Genomic DNA, 17,653 nt, shown 5'->3' with positions numbered 1-17,653 from the left:
GTTTTCATGGCAAAACTAAAAGTGCTATTACAATAAAACTGTGAGATAGCAACCTTGTCTTCCACATTCACTACTTTACAAACCTTTACAAAATCAACTACCAGTCGCAGGACAGAGTTTGGTAGTTCAGTTCTGCAGGTTCTACTACTTTTTTTGTTAGAGACGGAGCCCTGCTCTCCACTTTCCCAGTCAGACTAATTCTGATGATCAACATAATATAGTTGTGTGCACTCACCACAACAGCACTTGTTCCAATAAGAGGATCTGTGCTACAACACAGGCTTCAGTCCATGTGGAAAAATACTGAAGTCAACATATTTTGTATTCTGTATTTAAAGGGTTAAGCAGAAAAATGTTCACTGCGTGCAAACTGAAATGTTCTGGAAAATGTTGATCACTGAGGAATGCAGGAGTTAATCTTAAACTGCTGATAAAGTTAATGGTGCAAGAATAACTGTGGTACTGGCTGGTAAAAACAAGTAATCAAACTATCAATTTTAATGAATGTTCTGTGTGCTACGTGTATGTACGTGCAGGAGGGTCTATATAAGGAGAACTCAAAGTACAAGTAACCAGACTGCTGGCATGTTACTATCATGTAGCAGATCTCCATGCATGTAAAATAAAGCTGTTTTACTTGCTTACAAGAACTTGGTGTGATTCTTCCAGAATATGTTAGAAGAGTAAAATCTTTCGACATAACTGGCCCAACGTTAGGGCCCCTGCACGCTGAATCGAACAAAGAGAGGCTGAAAACCTGCGCAGGTGGAGAGAGATCAGGCTCTCCTCGAATGAAAGACCTCCAACTGAAACAGGTTGAAATTAGAGGCCAGTCACTCTTTCCAGATTCAATCCGTGAGGTGGCAGCGAAACAGGGCGGAGGAATCACAAAGGTAAGCAAAAAGAAAAGCTATTTTTTTGTTGTTTCTGATTGGAATTTTTGTCTAAATTTTAAGGGACTAGTCAAGGGAGAAATTTTATTTTCTCAAAGTATAAGGAGTATATGTGAATAGATTCCATATACAAGAGATCTCAGGAACAGGAATAGTTTCTCATAAGAGAAATGGGAACAGGAACCAGTTGCGTCAAAGGTGACGACAATCTGAAGATGAAAAGTTTATGTTTGATTTACACCCAAAGAACGTAAAATATTTAGATAAATGGAAAAAAGATCATGGGTTTAGTGGATGTTTAAATAAGTCAGAATGTCAAAATCTAGTAAGATTACTGCACAAACAGGCAGGAAATAAGACAAGAAAAAAAAAAAAAAAAGAGAGGGTGTGGTAATTCAAGTGAAAGAGATGTGTACTTTGTTAAAAAGGAAGATAATAAAACTTCCAAGTGTGCAGAACTAGAATAAAGACTCTCTTAGATAAAATAGAAGAACATTGGAAGCCCAAGGCAGATTGGACTTGCATTAATCAATGCATTCAATCAGATGACGAAACCGTAGACAGTTATCTACATCGTCTCACACAATGTTTTGATGCTCATAGTGGGTTGATTAAGGTAGAAAATCAGGAAAATGACTCGCCCTATGAACAACAATTAAAAAATGCATTCCTAAAGGGCTGCAAGACAGCCATTGGTAACTTTATACAAAAGCATATGATCACACACAGGACAGCGCGTCTACAGCCCCTTATGGATTATGCTAGACATGCTGAGAAATACCTGAAGGAAAAAAAGGATAAAAAAGCCCAGACTTTTACAGTTAGTGAAGATGGAACTTTAATGTTAGTTCAAGGTTCCGGACCATGAAGAAGACGTAGATGGAGGGTATGAGGAAGAAGAACAAAGTGAGAATGGGGAAGTAGGTACAAGTGAAGGCAATTGGTGGGAACAGGAAATGGCAAAAAAAAAATGAGGAATATCAAATGGTAAATCTAACAGCACTAGCATCAACTATGCAATTGGAATCCCAACCAGTGCCAAACTTATTATGGTCGCAGGGTCAGCACGATATCGGACTGATTAGAATGGCAGGACAGGTAAAGATTACACCCAAGTCAGAATTTAGACCTCATAAACAGCAGTATCCCTTGAGCAGAAAGGCAGAGGAGGGCATTTTACCGGTAATCTCAGCACTTTTGAAAGCTGGAGTATTAATTCTGTGCACAGACTCACCGTGTAATACGCCCTTATTTCCAGTAAAACAAAAAAAAAAAACGGATGGGACATGGAGGATGGTACAAGACTTACAGGCAATAAATGCCACAGTGGTACCTCGGGCCCCCATGGTCCCAGATCCGTCTATTCTGCTGAACGATATCCTTCCTACGGATAACTACTTTTCTGTAATTGATATCAGTAATGCCTTTTTCTCTATTCCCTTGCAGAAAGATAGTAGATTTTGGTTTGCATTTACGTTTATGGGCAAGCGTTATACCTATACCAGGTTACCGCAGGGACACTGCGAAAGTCCGACCATCTTCTCACAAGAGATGTCCACCAATTTGGCTCAGTTCCAACCAGCCCAAGGGTGCCACCTACTGCTGTACGTGGATGATATCCTCCTGGCCGCAACTACGGAAGAACTCTGTAAGTCCGAGACTATTCGACTACTACACTTTCTGGCACACGAAGGACATAAGGTAAATAAGTCTAAGTTACAATTTTGTAAATTAGAAGTACATTACCTGGGTTATACTATCTCTGGGAAGGGCAGGCGATTAGATGACAGCAGAAAGAATGCTATTTTACAAGCCCCCATGCCAACTACAAAAAGAAATTATGTCCTTTTTAGGCATTACGAACTTCTGTCGAAGTTGGATTCCCAACTATGCCGAAGAAGTGCACCCGCTATCAGACTTAATTTTTGCAATACCGATGGCGGCAAAGATTTGCTGCACTGGACAGACAAGGCAGTACAGGCATTTACTAGGATCAAGCAACTGATAGCTGGGTCAGCAACATTGGGGTTTCCAGATTACAGTAAGACCTTTATACAGACTGTAGATTGCAAGCAGGGATTTATGACATCTGTTTTAATGCAAATGTATGGAGAAGTTAAGACCATTGGCATTTTACTCTAGCAAATTAGACTCAGTAGCACGAGCATTACCACACTGTGTGCAAGCAGTAATTGCAGCCGCTTTGGCGGTACAAGCGTCTGCCACGTTGGTATTGTTCCATGATCTTACGTTAAAAGTCCCGCACTCTGTAGCAGTCATCCTTCTGCAGGACAAGTTAACATTTCTGTCACCTAGCAGACATTTATCTTGTATGACTACGCTGTTATCGCAGCCACACATGACAATTGAGAGATGCACTACCTTAAATCCAGCGACATTGCTACCTGTTGCTGAAGACGGTATTCGCATGTATGCTTAGATCTCATACATTCTAAAGTTCTACCAAGACCGGATCTTAAAGATCAACCCTTACTACATGCGGACTGGACACTGTTTGTAGATGGGTCAGCACGCAAAACAGAAACAGGCACCACGCAGGTAGGGTATGCAGTTACTACTGCAACTCAGATAATAGAGGCAAGACCACTCCCCGGGAACTTATCCGCTCAAGCAGCGGAACTGATTGCTGTGACAAGGGCATGTCTCCTTTCAGAGGACAGGAATGTCACTATCTATACGGATAGTCAATATGCCTTCTACGGTGCATGTGTTTGCTCAGCAATGGAAAAATAGGGGGATGGTTACAACCTCGGGGAAAGACATTATGCACAAAGACCTAATCCTTGAATTACTACAAGCCGTCCAATGGCCACGGGGTTTGGCCATCTGTAAATGCGCTGCTCATACCCGTGCTAAGGACCTGGTATCACTTGGTAATGCCCTAGCAGACAAAGCAGCCAAAGAGGCAGCTATGTCCAGTACCTTTTCACTTGAAACCACACCTACAGAATTACAACCAACAGATAAATTTGATTTGCAAACCTTACAAGTCATGCAGGAACTTAGCACAGTACAGGAAAAACAACGCTGGACTAGGTATGGTGTTAGGCAGAACAAAGGAATCTATGTGGGACCGGATAATAAATATGTTTTGCCTACTAATCTTTTTTTGTCAATCAGATCATACAGAAACTGTCTACAGTTTTCCAAATTGAATTGAAACACCATTGTGCCTACCACCCACAGTCAGCAGGGTTGGTGGAACGCCATAACGGCATTCTAAAAGGCAAGTTGAGAAAACTCATGGCCGAGACACATCAGTCTTGGATTACCTGTCTACCTCTAGCCCTCCTTTCCATGCGCACAACTCCCACCTCAAAAGGAGTCACCCCATTTGAGTTGTTGTATGGGAGACCTTATTACGTCCCGCAGTGGCAAAACTTGTTGCCTGCGGAACGTGAGGGGGGTGAGGAGATAGCATGAGGAAAATGCTGACCAATACTAACAGCTGTTTAATGAATGATTGTTTTTCAGGTTCAAAAGACGACAAAATCACGGAAGTCATCGCAACTCCAATGGCAGCTTGGATTAAAGAAAGGTCCTCATGGATCCACCTAACACATTGTAAAACATTTTAAGTTAGATAAAAAATTGAATTCCCCTGAGGAACAAACAGATAGCAGTAACCATGAAGGACAATAATGAGAATAAGAGAAAATGGTTCTATTGCAATATTTTATTGTTTATAACTATTGTGATTGTAATATTTTTGTTTTTTAATGAAGCTAGCCATTCAAAAAGAGACAAACACACCAGCTGGCATCCAAACTTTAATACATATCAAGCGATTAAATATGCATATGCATCCTCAATGAATGTCTCAAATTGTTGGGTATGTACTATAATATCTACTGTACATAGTGGCTTAATGTTAGGGACAGCCCCTCTGGAAACAAATGATACTTGGAATAGTTTGTTGTTTGAAACCACAGAAGTACCACTGAGAGACAAGGTGGCTGCCTCTTCTGGGGCCAAACGGAACAGTGTGTTTTCAAAAGATTGAAAGCGTTAAGGTGGGGCTGAGCCAATGTAATTTGACAATAGTTCATAATTGTACCCTAGAAGGAGTGTGAAACCAAGTTTGGAGCTATAAAAAAAAGACATCAATGTAAATGATACTAGTTTTGTTGAAAAAAATGCTGTATGTATATGGCCTGTTATTTAAGGGGCTAAAGCCAAATGGGAGTTATGAATTTGCAACCAATATCACCATAAAAACGAATGATTGTTATTTTATTTGTGGTAGGAAAGCATATAAATGGTTACCATATGGCTGGTCAGGAAGTTGTTTTTTGGGATATCTGATACCAGGTATCAGATACGCAAATGTATTACCTCAAGATAAAATACGAAATGCACGTTCTCTTAATAAACCTATTAATCCCGTAGGTAACATTGATGCGTCATGGATTTATCACCATGACTTGGCACACGTCAGCAGCAAAGGACTCTCACATATGGACCTAGGCGATTATGTAATTGCTTGGGCTGGTATTTTGCCAGCGTATGGGACAGTAAAATCCATCTGAGAACTGAGAAAACTGTCAAAACTGTTAGAGACTCTGAGTAATGTGACATTTTCAGTGCTAGAATTGGTGATGGGCAATTAACGGCGATGAGAACCGTAGTGTTGCAGAACCGTATGGCTCGATTTCACCCTAGCGGCGAAGGAAAAATAATTCAACAAGTTTTTGAACTGACTAAACCTGGTCCAAACCCCTTGACTGACTTTTTCCAAAACCTGTTTGGAAACTGGGGTTCTGTGTTGATGAACATTTTAATTGCTGTATGTGTTGGTGCAATCATATTTTTGCTGCTTGGCTGCTGTTGCATACCATGTATCAAAATGATAATATCGAAGGTTATCTCTGCCAATGCTACAAAAGCATATTTCTCTGATTATGAGAAGGTATACAACGATCTGGGATTGTGTAAAATAAACAGTATACAAAATGTTGTAAGGGGGGAAATGTGGAAAAATACTGAAGTCAACATATTTTGTATTCTATATTTAAAGGGTTAAGCAGAAAAATGTTCACTGCGTGCAAACTGAAATGTTCTGGAAAATGTTGATCACTGAGGAATGCAGGAGTTAATCTTAAACTGCTGATAAAGTTAATGGTGCAAGAATAACTGTGGTACTGGCTGGTAAAAACAAGTAATCAAACTATCAATTTTAATGAATGTTCTGTGTGCTACGTGTATGTACGTGCAGGAGGGTCTATATAAGGAGAACTCAAAGTACAAGTAACCAGACTGCTGGCATATTACTATCATGTAGCAGATCTCCATGCATGTAAAATAAAGCTGTTTTACTTGCTTACAAGAACTTGGTGTGATTCTTCCAGAATATGTTAGAAGAGTAAAATCTTTCGACAGTCCACATAACCAGTGAGCCAAAGGCTGCCAGTCCAGTAATACTGTATGTAGCTTAGGTCTGTAAGACAAATATACAGACTGTGTTACTGATGTGATTTGTTTCTCTGTCTTGTAGGCTCTATTACAGTTATCACATTTGCATTTAGTGATAGTCATTAATTATTAATTATTCTATTGCCTAGTACTCTAATTTTTTAGTGTCGATGATTTTACTACTACTTTGGCCACTGCGAATACTTCATGATGCATTTCATTAGGGTTATTTCTGTATTTAACATGGTGCTTTGGTGGCTAAAAAACAGAACCGATCTAGGTGTGAACAGTTCTCTCCTTTATAGGCCATGGTCCAAGATTACACCAACTCTCTTTCCCCGCATGATGACTGCATCCAGTTAGATTTACATTTTCACAGCAATTATTGTACTTGAACATCTGATGATCATATTACTCGAGCTACCAGTATCTCACACAAATGTATTGTTTTCCAATCTACTTATCTCTTCCTCCATTTACTGAAATCATAAAATACAGATAGCCGTTGTATACTGAAATGCACAAGAAGTAGGTATTCCAAATCTTATGAGGCATTACTAAAAGTAAGATTTAAGCAGGGGGATATACAACTAAATGACCAGTGGTATTACAATGTGAAAACATTACAAGAAAAATGGTTGGCCCAGTGGAACCAAGACAAGGCATTTGTTTGCATCAATGTAACCAGAGTTAAGAGTATAGTCTGTGACCATTGGAAGGGCTGGCTGGAAGGGATAGGATGACGTGGCTGATGGCCTCTTCTACTTGATGTCTGCAGAACATCTGCTTGGAACAGCAGCCCTACAGGTCATCTCATGGTAGAATGTGAATGGCAGACATCACTGCACTAGTTTCTCTCTCAGTTTGGGATTGTGATAGTACACCACAAAGATGGCAGCTTCCAGTACTATGCTTGCATCTCACCATCAAGTCCCTCTCTCCCCAGGCTAAGATACTGTCTTATTGATAAGTCAACTTCCTAAGGAGCATGGAGGCCTACCAATGAATGGTCATACCTGGGGGAAGAGAGGCGGTGCTTAGAAAGTACCCTCTGGGGGATATGGGGATAGGTGAAAATGAAAGCCAGAAAATATAGCACAGTATGAAGTTTGGGGGGTGTGGGCTACAAAATTAAAAAGCTCAATGGAAAAATGTTTTGAAGGCTTATCACATATTAAACCACTATTTATACAAAATGCAATAATTTCATCATTGTAGGCTTTTGTATTTAGTATGAATTACTTTAAAAATGTGAATTTAAGACTATTTCTTTCTTTAAAAAGAGCGTCCTGTTCCAGCATGTTTTTGTCATTACGAATTATTGTGCGTTAAATGACTTATTTTATTTATCATTGGTTTACTAAGTAGGTACATAGGTGTGAGGAACCCTTTTCAGCCAAGATCTGTGCCAAACACATCAGAAATCATCACAGCAAACACTTTATATACATACTTGATAAGCGACATATACTAGAAATCAAATAGGAACAGAAATTCAGCAGTGAAGAAAAAATAATACTTTGTATGAATAACAGCATATTTAACCAGAAGTAATTCTAGTATCATGATAATATAATTTAAATCAAGAATAAGTTATGAATATTAAGAAGCCAAATATTTGAAACATTATTTACAGATGAGAAACAAAATCCTACTATTCCATGTATTTATATTACTGCATTCCCTTTAGTAATGAGAACACACTACAAAATATCACTTACTCATGGAGGTATTCTCTGTAAATCCTAAAGTAGGCTACAGTGATAAAATTGAATGCAAGTTTAATGACTTCAATGGACCAAAATTCACTCATGACTTAAGAATGTGAAGCATTAGTTTTCAGAAACTATGAGCAAAAAGATTTAACAGCAGATTCTGCACAAATGAAAAGACTTGCTTGTTCTTTTTGGTGAAAAGTAATCTATGTTTAATGGAGGCACACTCTGGTGTGTGCCACTGATCAGAAAAGAGCTGGTTCCCAGTGGTTGGTCACAGGGGTAAAAAGTCTCATTCACCAAGTACAAGAATGACCACAGGTCTGCCAAGAACTTTGGCTCTGCTGATTATTTATAGGACATTTCCCTTGACCAAGTTTTTAGAATCAGAAGGCCATAAAAATTCATGCAACAGATACAGCGATAACAGCAGGTAGTAACACAGAGCTCCTGAACTTCTTAAACCAGCAACTTAATCAAAGTTTGAAATTACAGCCTTAAATTAGATGCTTATTTTATGAAATATTTCTTATATTTATGTAGTTTCTTACAAACGAATAAGGTTAAGTACTAGATATGTCTAGGTTCTGTAATTTTTACACCAAACCGTTTTACTATGCACTTCTCTGATCAAAGTTCCTAAACTACTTAACTACCACTTTCATTGCTGAGAATTTATAAAGTAGAAACTGTTTAGTCACAAGTTTAAACAAACTGACCTTCAAGATAAGACACTTCTGTGATCAGTAGACACCTTACAGATGAAACAGAATATCCATTCCTTCAAGTTAAAATATTTCCACCTTTTTATAATTCAAACATACCTTGAATACAGAAATGCACACTCTGATAGTTTGGGCATTTTAAAACCTACTGGATAATCCTGATATGACATCACTAATCCTAATTAACCAACTCATGTGCACCATGCATTCAAAGATTCTGTTATTTTTTATGTTAGTTGCAGTGTCATGCACAGGAAACAGGCCAGCCCTGGGGGAACCAAAACTGATTACCAGCTTGGGTGCTTGATGAAGCTGGTAAAGGAGAATGGGTGTGCCCATCCTTGGGGAGGACACACTGGAGCCACTAATGCACTGCCACAATACCTCAGTGGTGGGGTACCTGATGTTAGCCTTCACTACGTGTACCCAGAAGAATGCACTTTTATAGGGAAGGCATTGTGGATCTTGTGGTGTGATGTGCATCAGAAGACCCCACCACCTAGAGATAGGTTAAGTCATAACAAAATTCCTTATTGCCAGGATCCGAGGGGGGGGGTGTATGAAAAGCACCTTCATGGCCTCCTGAATGATGGTACCCTTTGAAGAGGTTGCATCGTGCTATCAGGTGAAATTTTCAAATAAGGGAACAAACTGGCCATGTCTAATGGTCAAACACTTCATGGACAGTAGGTATGGGGAGGTAAAAAATATTTACAAAAAACTCAGTTACCATTTCTTATTTTACTTTATTAGTAATTCAGTAAGTTTGCACCAATCATTAGACACTCCCTGTATGAAGCAATAAATCCTCAGCCCTCCAACAGTTATCCACCTCTTACCCTTAAACTCTATCATCTTTTTCACATGCAACTCTTCAAGATATCAGTCACTTTGGGTGCTTAAAGACTTATGTCATGACCATCCTTTGCCTTGTGTTTCTAAGTTTTTTTTTTTCAATTGGGGCAATTTTTCCACTGAAATCAACAGACGCCTGATGACAGTAGACAGGAACAGTCTTTCAGAGCAATAACCTATCAGCGAGGAAATATCTGCTCTACCTACCCTATTTCCATGCCATCTGCATATAGTGTGCTCTGATGTCAGTGTGGCTTGCAATTTTTCTCTGAAACCTGCCTGTGATCAACAGCATGATCCTTTTCCCTATGCATACCAGTATTCCACCAGCCTTCCTTGCTGCCCATATCACAGTGCTTCAGTAGATCATTTGGCACCCTTGCTGCTCTCTCAATCACAGCATGCTTACTTGCAAGTAATCTGATATGTTTGCCCCAGGCCACTTTCCTCATTTGCTAAGCACCTATGATCCTTTTTCCATTTGTTCCTTTTGTGATGCATTACACTGCATTGTTGTACATCACATTTATGCTAACACATACCATTTTCATTTTGTGATTCCTGGGAATTCACATTATTTCTTTCAATACTACTTACCTCCCTTCTAAATTTTGATAATTTACTAACATTTATCATGGAAAATCGTTACATACTACATTTTCTTTTTTTTTTAAGTCTGTGTATTGTGTATGTATAAACTTTTGTATACCATATCTACTTAGAATGTACATACTTTAAAATAGTGTATGCTTATTCTTTCTTGCTTAAACAGAAACGCATATTCTTCGAATATATTTCAAATATATTTTACTTTTGTATATAATTTTATATTTTTGCACTGTATACATATTTGTGTGTTTATAAAATTGAGATGTATACACTACTTTATTTGAGGGCCTTCATCAATGGGAACAAAAAACAAATGTTTCCTCCTGTCCTTTGGCAGCAATACTGAAAACGTAATAAGTCATATGGTACTCAATATGCCATCATCCTTTTATCTGCATGGATTCTGTAGGACAGGATAACGTTTATTCATTCTCTCAATAGCACTTTGCGTACTCAATTAACCCCCCCCCCCCCCCAAAAAAAAATGCACTAAGTGCAGCAGTCTGAAACAATCCCAGAGTTCAAGGTTACTGAATGCTGTGAGTAATAGAGTACATATCCTCTCAACCCAAGGTCACACAACCTTGGAATTAACATATACATATATAGAGAGAGATGGGACAAAAAGGGTGGAGTACCTTTTCTGCACTTCTGCTAAGTTTAACATTCTTTGTATTAAAGTATATCGGTCATGGTATTGTTCTTACCATTGTACCACAGTATGTGTCACAGCAAGTGCCAAACCACATTTAGTCTCATAGAATGATAAACCACATTTAGTCTGACTGGTGAATGGTTGCGGCTGCAGCTTATGGGAAAAAACTTTTAAAAATACCACTCAACCTATGAGCCTGTCAAAGACAAAATGTAAACTTTAACCCTGATGACATCAGCATTCAGAAAGCACGAAACGCATCCATAGGCTTTAATAGGTATACAACCATGCATGTGTAAACATACATCCATTAAAGTCAATGGACGTAGTTTAGGGTATCCTTATAGTGATGTCACCATGGGGTTATACTCAAATTTATTTTGACCATGGTTTAATAAAACGTTTACATAGCTTTTTATGAAATTAATTACCCAAATAAATGAGGGAGGAGAAGGATAAAAATACATTGTGGCACGTTACTCATTAGCTACCACAACATACCTAGAAATATGACCAATACACTTTAATGATGTTACTTCTGTCGTATTGTTGAGTATACCCTCATTCCCACCATTGTGACATGAATCCCTCCATTTCCAATGACAATCAATATCACATTAACTAGTCAACACATTACCCATGCTACCACCACCAACCTCACTTTCAAGTCTTTCCGACTCATCCAATAATCATCTGTGTTGTACCACATGCCTTGCAAAGTCAAGAAAAGCCACGTCCACATGTCCACACCCTCTCTCTGCCCTAATATTTTCATTATCTAGTCAAAGAATTGTATTAGATTTTTTGGCATGGCCTTCCTGCTAGGAATAAAATTTTTATTGGTAAATCCACACCCATCAAAACTTCTGGCTTTAATATTAATCTCCTAAACTTTTCCCACTATCTAAATAATACAGTAGCAGATGATGTTTTCTGCTGGGGATAATAGTCTCACTTTCTTTCACTTTCTTTCTTTTTCTCTCTCGCTGCTTAGACCATAAGCAGTTGTCACCCTCTATGACTGTATAATGCACAACAGTAAAGGTCTGTATTCTCACTGTACCATGTCTGTGTCTAAAATATAGGATTTTATTTACACAATAACTGTCTCTAGAAGAAACTGATCCATATATCCAGTAATAATAACTAAAGTAACATCCGCTTCCTTATTTAAGCATTCAAAAATGACAACGAAAACAAAAACGTGTCAGTACATTCTATACAGGCAACCAGATATTTTATGTTAGTGACCAGACGCGGACCCTTACCTTATACACACTGACTGCCTCATGCAAGCGCACAAAACTGTGGCTGGAATGTTTGGGGACACACAGGACACAAATAAAAGTCTCATCTTCCTGACAGAATAATTCTAGTCTCTGTCTGTGTTCCCCACAACACTGCTCTGCTCTCCCATTTGTAGTACGCAAAGTCTGCATCTCAGCCTTTTCCAAGGTGTTTTCTGCCTTATGTGCCCCAGCTATAGTCCTTGGGATTTTAGAACCATATCACTTAACAGGCAATTCACTATGTATTTATTGGGATAAGCTTGTCTTCATTCAAGACAGTTTTTTTTTTCTTTGCTGTTTTGTTTTAACTCCTGATAATGCAGGGCCTGTAAAAATAGTGCCTATAACACCACATCAGCACACTTTTAAGCAAATAGACTTAAATACGTAGTACCAACTGCACGCTTCAACAAGCTTTTGTGTTTCATTTTCAGATATCGCAGGAAGTAGAATGCGTAGAGAAGTGCCCACCTTCATTTAAAGGGGCAGCGTCATACAGTTTGACTATTTTCCGATATAGAATGTTTACACTGTCGAAGGTATCCAGTTCAAGATAAAACAAGATCTAATATTTTCTTTTCACAAGATTGTAAACCATTGCCAAATAAGAAGGATTTCTCTGTATTTGTGTATGTCGCAGCGGTTTGCGTTATCCACTCACACCAAAAGGTTCTTTGGTTGGATTCTCGGCTAAGATCCTTTCTGCGGCGAATCTGTATTTCCTCTCTGCGTTCGTGTGAGTTTCTTCCCACGTTACTAAGATATGCGTCTGGAGCGTTTCTCCCGGGCCTCCGCTGAAAATTGGCTCGTTCCAAGTTGGTCTATTTTGGCAAATAAATGTAACTTTAGCAATTTGCTCCCTTAAGCACTATTGCTAATTCAGGTATTTCGGATTACAAATTCTTAATAAATTGAGATAAGTAAATAAAAAAAAAATATATATATATATATATATATACGCACACACGCCTATATATATATATATATATATATATATAGATGCATACACACATTTTTATTCAATGCTAAGGAAACATAAACTTCACTGTATATCTGTGTAACAAACTTGTCTCATAATTTCTTTCAGCTCCACTTTTGCCACCATGTACTTATGCCATCTCCTCCACATTCGAGAGGATTACAGCTGTAGCACACCAAAAGTGTTGGCGAATGGCATGTAGATGGTCTGCAGCCCTTTCTATGCATCAATAAAGAACAGAATCAGTTACATGTCTCTAACTTGTTACATGCACCTCTCTATGCAGGATTTCAGTAGAAGCTGTGGTGGTGCAGCAGTTAGCGTTGTCGGCTCACGGCAAGAGGTTCTCCCGTTCGAATCTCAGCTGGGGCACCTTCTGTATGGAGTCTGCATGTCCTCCCCACGGTCGAGTGACGTTAAAGACATGCAGGTAGGTGCGAGCGTGAATGAGTATGCGTTTGTTGAAGGTTTGGCGTCGGGCTGGCAACTCGGCACCATAAAAATCCACCGCCAATCATGAGCGGACCGAGGTTCCGCTGTGGCGCCCCCTAACCGGGAAAAGCCAAAAATCTAGTCTATGCAGGATTTCAGCACGCTGAAAGGCCACCTATGAACCTCCTGCTGTCTGTGGTGATAGTACTGCAAGACTATAGAGTACACACTGTTATGACTAGTGACTGAGTATCACAAAATATAAGGACATCGACACAAAATTATATGATGGCTCCCCATTGTCAGTCTAGTGTCCCTAATTGTGATCTTTCAAATTATGATACCGTTGCAGCATATCTGGGGCAATATATACCAAATGTGAAGTCAGAATTCCTTAGTGTGATTCCTCTGTTCTAAGGTCCAGTGATTGCAGAGTTAGCATACACAGTTAGCAGGGGGTGTGGGGGAGCAGTCCCTTATATGTGGAGTTGCCAAAATGTTTCAGACATGAACAGTCCTGATGCAGGGCTTCTGCTATACGAAAAGTGGAGTAATTGCAAAACCTATGTTGGTCAAGTTAAAGGTACTACATCAAATCTACAGTCTAATGTCATGTTTTCAAATATGAAAAGTTTCTTTTCAGTTTTAGAGAGTGCAGCATGTAACAATCTTATGATAAAGATAGCAACATAGAATAGTTATATCATAAGGCCATACAGGGCAGCAAGTAACAATCATATGGTAAAAATCTTTAGGGCAGTATCTAATAGTCATATGGCAAGGACACTCAGAATATAGACTGATAATTAAAGTGATTGGTAACCTACTATCTTAAATATGCATGGTTTCCAAACACCTTTCACACCTGAGAATACATCTTAGGGACTCTTCTGATGATTTTCTGTATATATGTGTGTGTGTATATGTGTATATATATATATATATATATATATATATATATATATATATATATATATATATATGTATATATATATATATGTGTGTATATATATATATATATATATATATATATGTATATATACATACAGCATATATTTGTACATACATATACACACACACACACACAATATATCTATGTGGCTAGCTACACAGAGTTGTGAACTAACTAATGCTTCTTAACCCTCTGCACATACGTTCAGGAATGCACCTGTATAGTATATGCATTTGATATAACAGTACCAAACATGGTATTCATATTACATACAAAGAAACAGATTCCGTAAAATCACACTGACAAAAAGCCCAACTTAGTAACAATGTCATAAAGTCCACATATCAACTACAAAGATAATTGAGATAATAGTAATTATACAGCACAATATTTCTAAAGTGTGGGACCAAAGTGCTTCCATGCCTGACACACTTTCATCGTGTAGCATTCACAACAGTTTTAGGCTAACCGAGGACAGAGTTCTGGGCACCTTAATGGCCTAAGTATACAGCAGGCAAAGCTGGGATGGTTCACGAGTATGGCAGTCAGCTAAAGATAGAGCACTAGGACTGCTCAGATGTACTGTGTGCAATTCAGAAGGGGAGGCTCATTTACATGTTTTATTCTGAGTTCAAGTCCACCATCTGCATGTTCGATTTAATGGTAAAAGTCTTCACCTCCCAAGCACAAGGTACAAGGTTTATGCCTGACCTCTGAACAATTCCTCCATGGAGTTTGCATGTTCTCCTCATGTCTGTCGAGTTCCTCCCAAAAATCATACAGAGTGTGCACACCTCAAATCTGAGAGCCATGCCAGCAGAGTGTACCCCAAATTGAATGGAGTCATGGGCAGCAGCAGAGATTCTAGGATGTGCCTATTGGAGGCAGAGCTGTGAAGACCAACTGCTTTAGGCATTAGTTGTGGTGTGATGCAGGTGCTCAGTCTCATCTAGATAGTCACAGGCTCTTCAATTGTAAAAATTAGCTCTGTGTGATTTGGTCATGCTGACTAATGTTTCGGTATGTACCAGTGCTAAGTAAATTGAGGGCCCTGTTTATTCAGGAGCACAAGTTAATGGGAGAGGTCTTTGTACCTCTGTTGCATGTATGCATACCATAAAGTCCAACAGCCCTAGGTCAATAAGTTACTGGCCGGCCATTGCCCACCCTAGGTTACCTGAGCTAACTCTGTCAAGTGAAAGATGGGTGTAAAACCAATCAACCTGCCAAAAATGAACTAAGGATAGCTACAGTGAATGTATGTTCACTGACAGAACAAACATGGCTTGGAAGTAGATGACATGTTAGGAAGATACTTGTCATCATATGTGTGCCAGAGACAAGGTTGAAGGGCAGGGCAACAAAGCCACTTGGGTTGGGATCCAAATTGTGATGAGGGAGAGTTTTCTGAAGTCAGTGTGGGATGTCATCAGACTCCATTGTAATGATAGGCAGTATAGCCTATGCCCCATACCAGCTTTTGGAAATTGACTTTGTAGATGGCACAAAAATGTCTATCAGGTTGCAAGGCACAGACAGAAAGATAAAGTCAGGCATCAGATACCATTCATAAGGGATGCCTGCAGCAATCTGCTCACCAGTCCACAGGACATCAAAGGCAGATGGAAGAAGTATTTCCACTCATTTCTGAATAAAAAAATCACAGAAGATGTACTGACCCATTCACAAACTACAAGAGGAAGGAGAAACTCTGCAGAAGTAAGAACATGCTCTTAGAAAATGAAGTCAAGGGGAAGAAACAAGCACAGATGAAGTTATAGCAGACATGATCAAGATGTTGGTGAGTTAGGGGGAGACATGGCTTCTGAGAGTAATCGTAGCAGTATGGAGAGAAAGGAGTATCTCCCCGATGACCAGAGAATAAGCATTTGAGTGCCAGTGCATAAAGACAAATGGGATGTTCAAAACAGTGGTCAGTGTAGGAGTATCAAACTTGTGTCACACTGCACGAAAGTGCTGTAAAGGGTGATTGGTAAATGAACATGCATACTAATGACTGACTACATTAACAAACAGGTTAGACTTAGAGGGGACAGGTAGCAAAGCTGCTGTATGCAGACAATGTGACATTATAAGCCACCTCTGAACAGGAATGTCAGCAAAGATAGGAGAACGGAGAGCAAATATTTTATTATTTATTTTATTTGTTTACTGGGAAATTCCGACTGGACACAGGTCCTTTTTCAGTGGAGGCCCGGGGAGAAAAGCTCCACAGAATAACATGGTAGATGGTAAACAATTAACAGTCAAAGTATGTATACAGTAGAGGTGATCATGACATGGAGAAATACAGGAGCATACATGGGATGAAACTGAGGTCAGGCAAGACAGCAGTTGTGGAAGCAAATGGAAATCAGAAAAGCTGAAAATTAAGACAGAAGAGAAACTAGTGGACTGGTTAACAGTGTCTGGGAAGAGTGGTTGAGGAGAAGGGAAGTCTGAATGAAGAGCTTAAAGCTAGAATGAGTGGTAATGCAACCAAATGGCACACATTGGAAAGGGTAATATATGACTTAAGAATGCTAAACTGAAAAGGTCATAAAACAGTGGTGGACCAAATTCCTCTGTGTAACTATGAAACCTGGGTAGTGAAGACAAAACATCTGAGGAAGCTTGAGGTGATGAAGATGGAAGTGCCTGAGCTGTGTAGTAGAATTTGAGGTGATGAAGATGGAAGTGCCTGAGATGTGTAGTAGAATTTGCACTGTGCAACTATGAAGAAACAAAGACATCAGAGCAAAAAAAACAAAGTAGCTCCAATTGCAGAGAATGTCAGATAGAACAGACTAAACAGTAGTTCAGGTGTATGTGCAGGAAAATACAAGATGATTTCCTGATGAAGACTTGGGTGAAACAGGAAGAAGGAAATGAGGACATCCAGTCAAGAAATTGATGGGTTGGAAGAGAGAAACCCTTAGACAGTCATGTATGACTGTAGAAGAAGGTAGGAGATTGTCACTGAATTGAGAGAGTTGGTGATAGCTGAACAACACCTTGACCCCATGTAGAAAAAATATGAAAATGGTGGTTGTTGATTATGATGACAAGCTGAAAGAATACTCTGGGATTGTTACTGGAGTGTGCAACTGTGAGGA

The 17,653-nt window shown here is 39.1% G+C and overlaps 1 protein-coding gene across 1 annotated transcript in view; it reads right to left on the bottom strand.

The window, feature by feature from the left end:
• The window catches only part of LOC122813844 (zinc finger protein 267-like), a 114,591-nt gene extending 101,729 nt beyond the window's left edge, over positions 1-12,862 (bottom strand). Inside the window, exon 1 of the mRNA XM_044086380.1 lies at positions 12,154-12,862. Coding sequence (XP_043942315.1) covers positions 12,154-12,324 — 171 coding nt within the window. The 5' untranslated portion in view covers positions 12,325-12,862. The remainder of the gene's footprint in view (positions 1-12,153) is intronic.
• Between the last annotated feature and the right edge of the window lie 4,791 nt (positions 12,863-17,653).

Source organism: Protopterus annectens, chromosome 10.part0, assembly GCF_019279795.1.
Source record: "Protopterus annectens isolate FY-2018-M chromosome 10.part0, PAN1.0, whole genome shotgun sequence".
NCBI lineage: Eukaryota > Metazoa > Chordata > Ceratodontiformes > Protopteridae > Protopterus > Protopterus annectens.
This window is presented reverse-complemented; position numbering and strand designations above follow the sequence as displayed.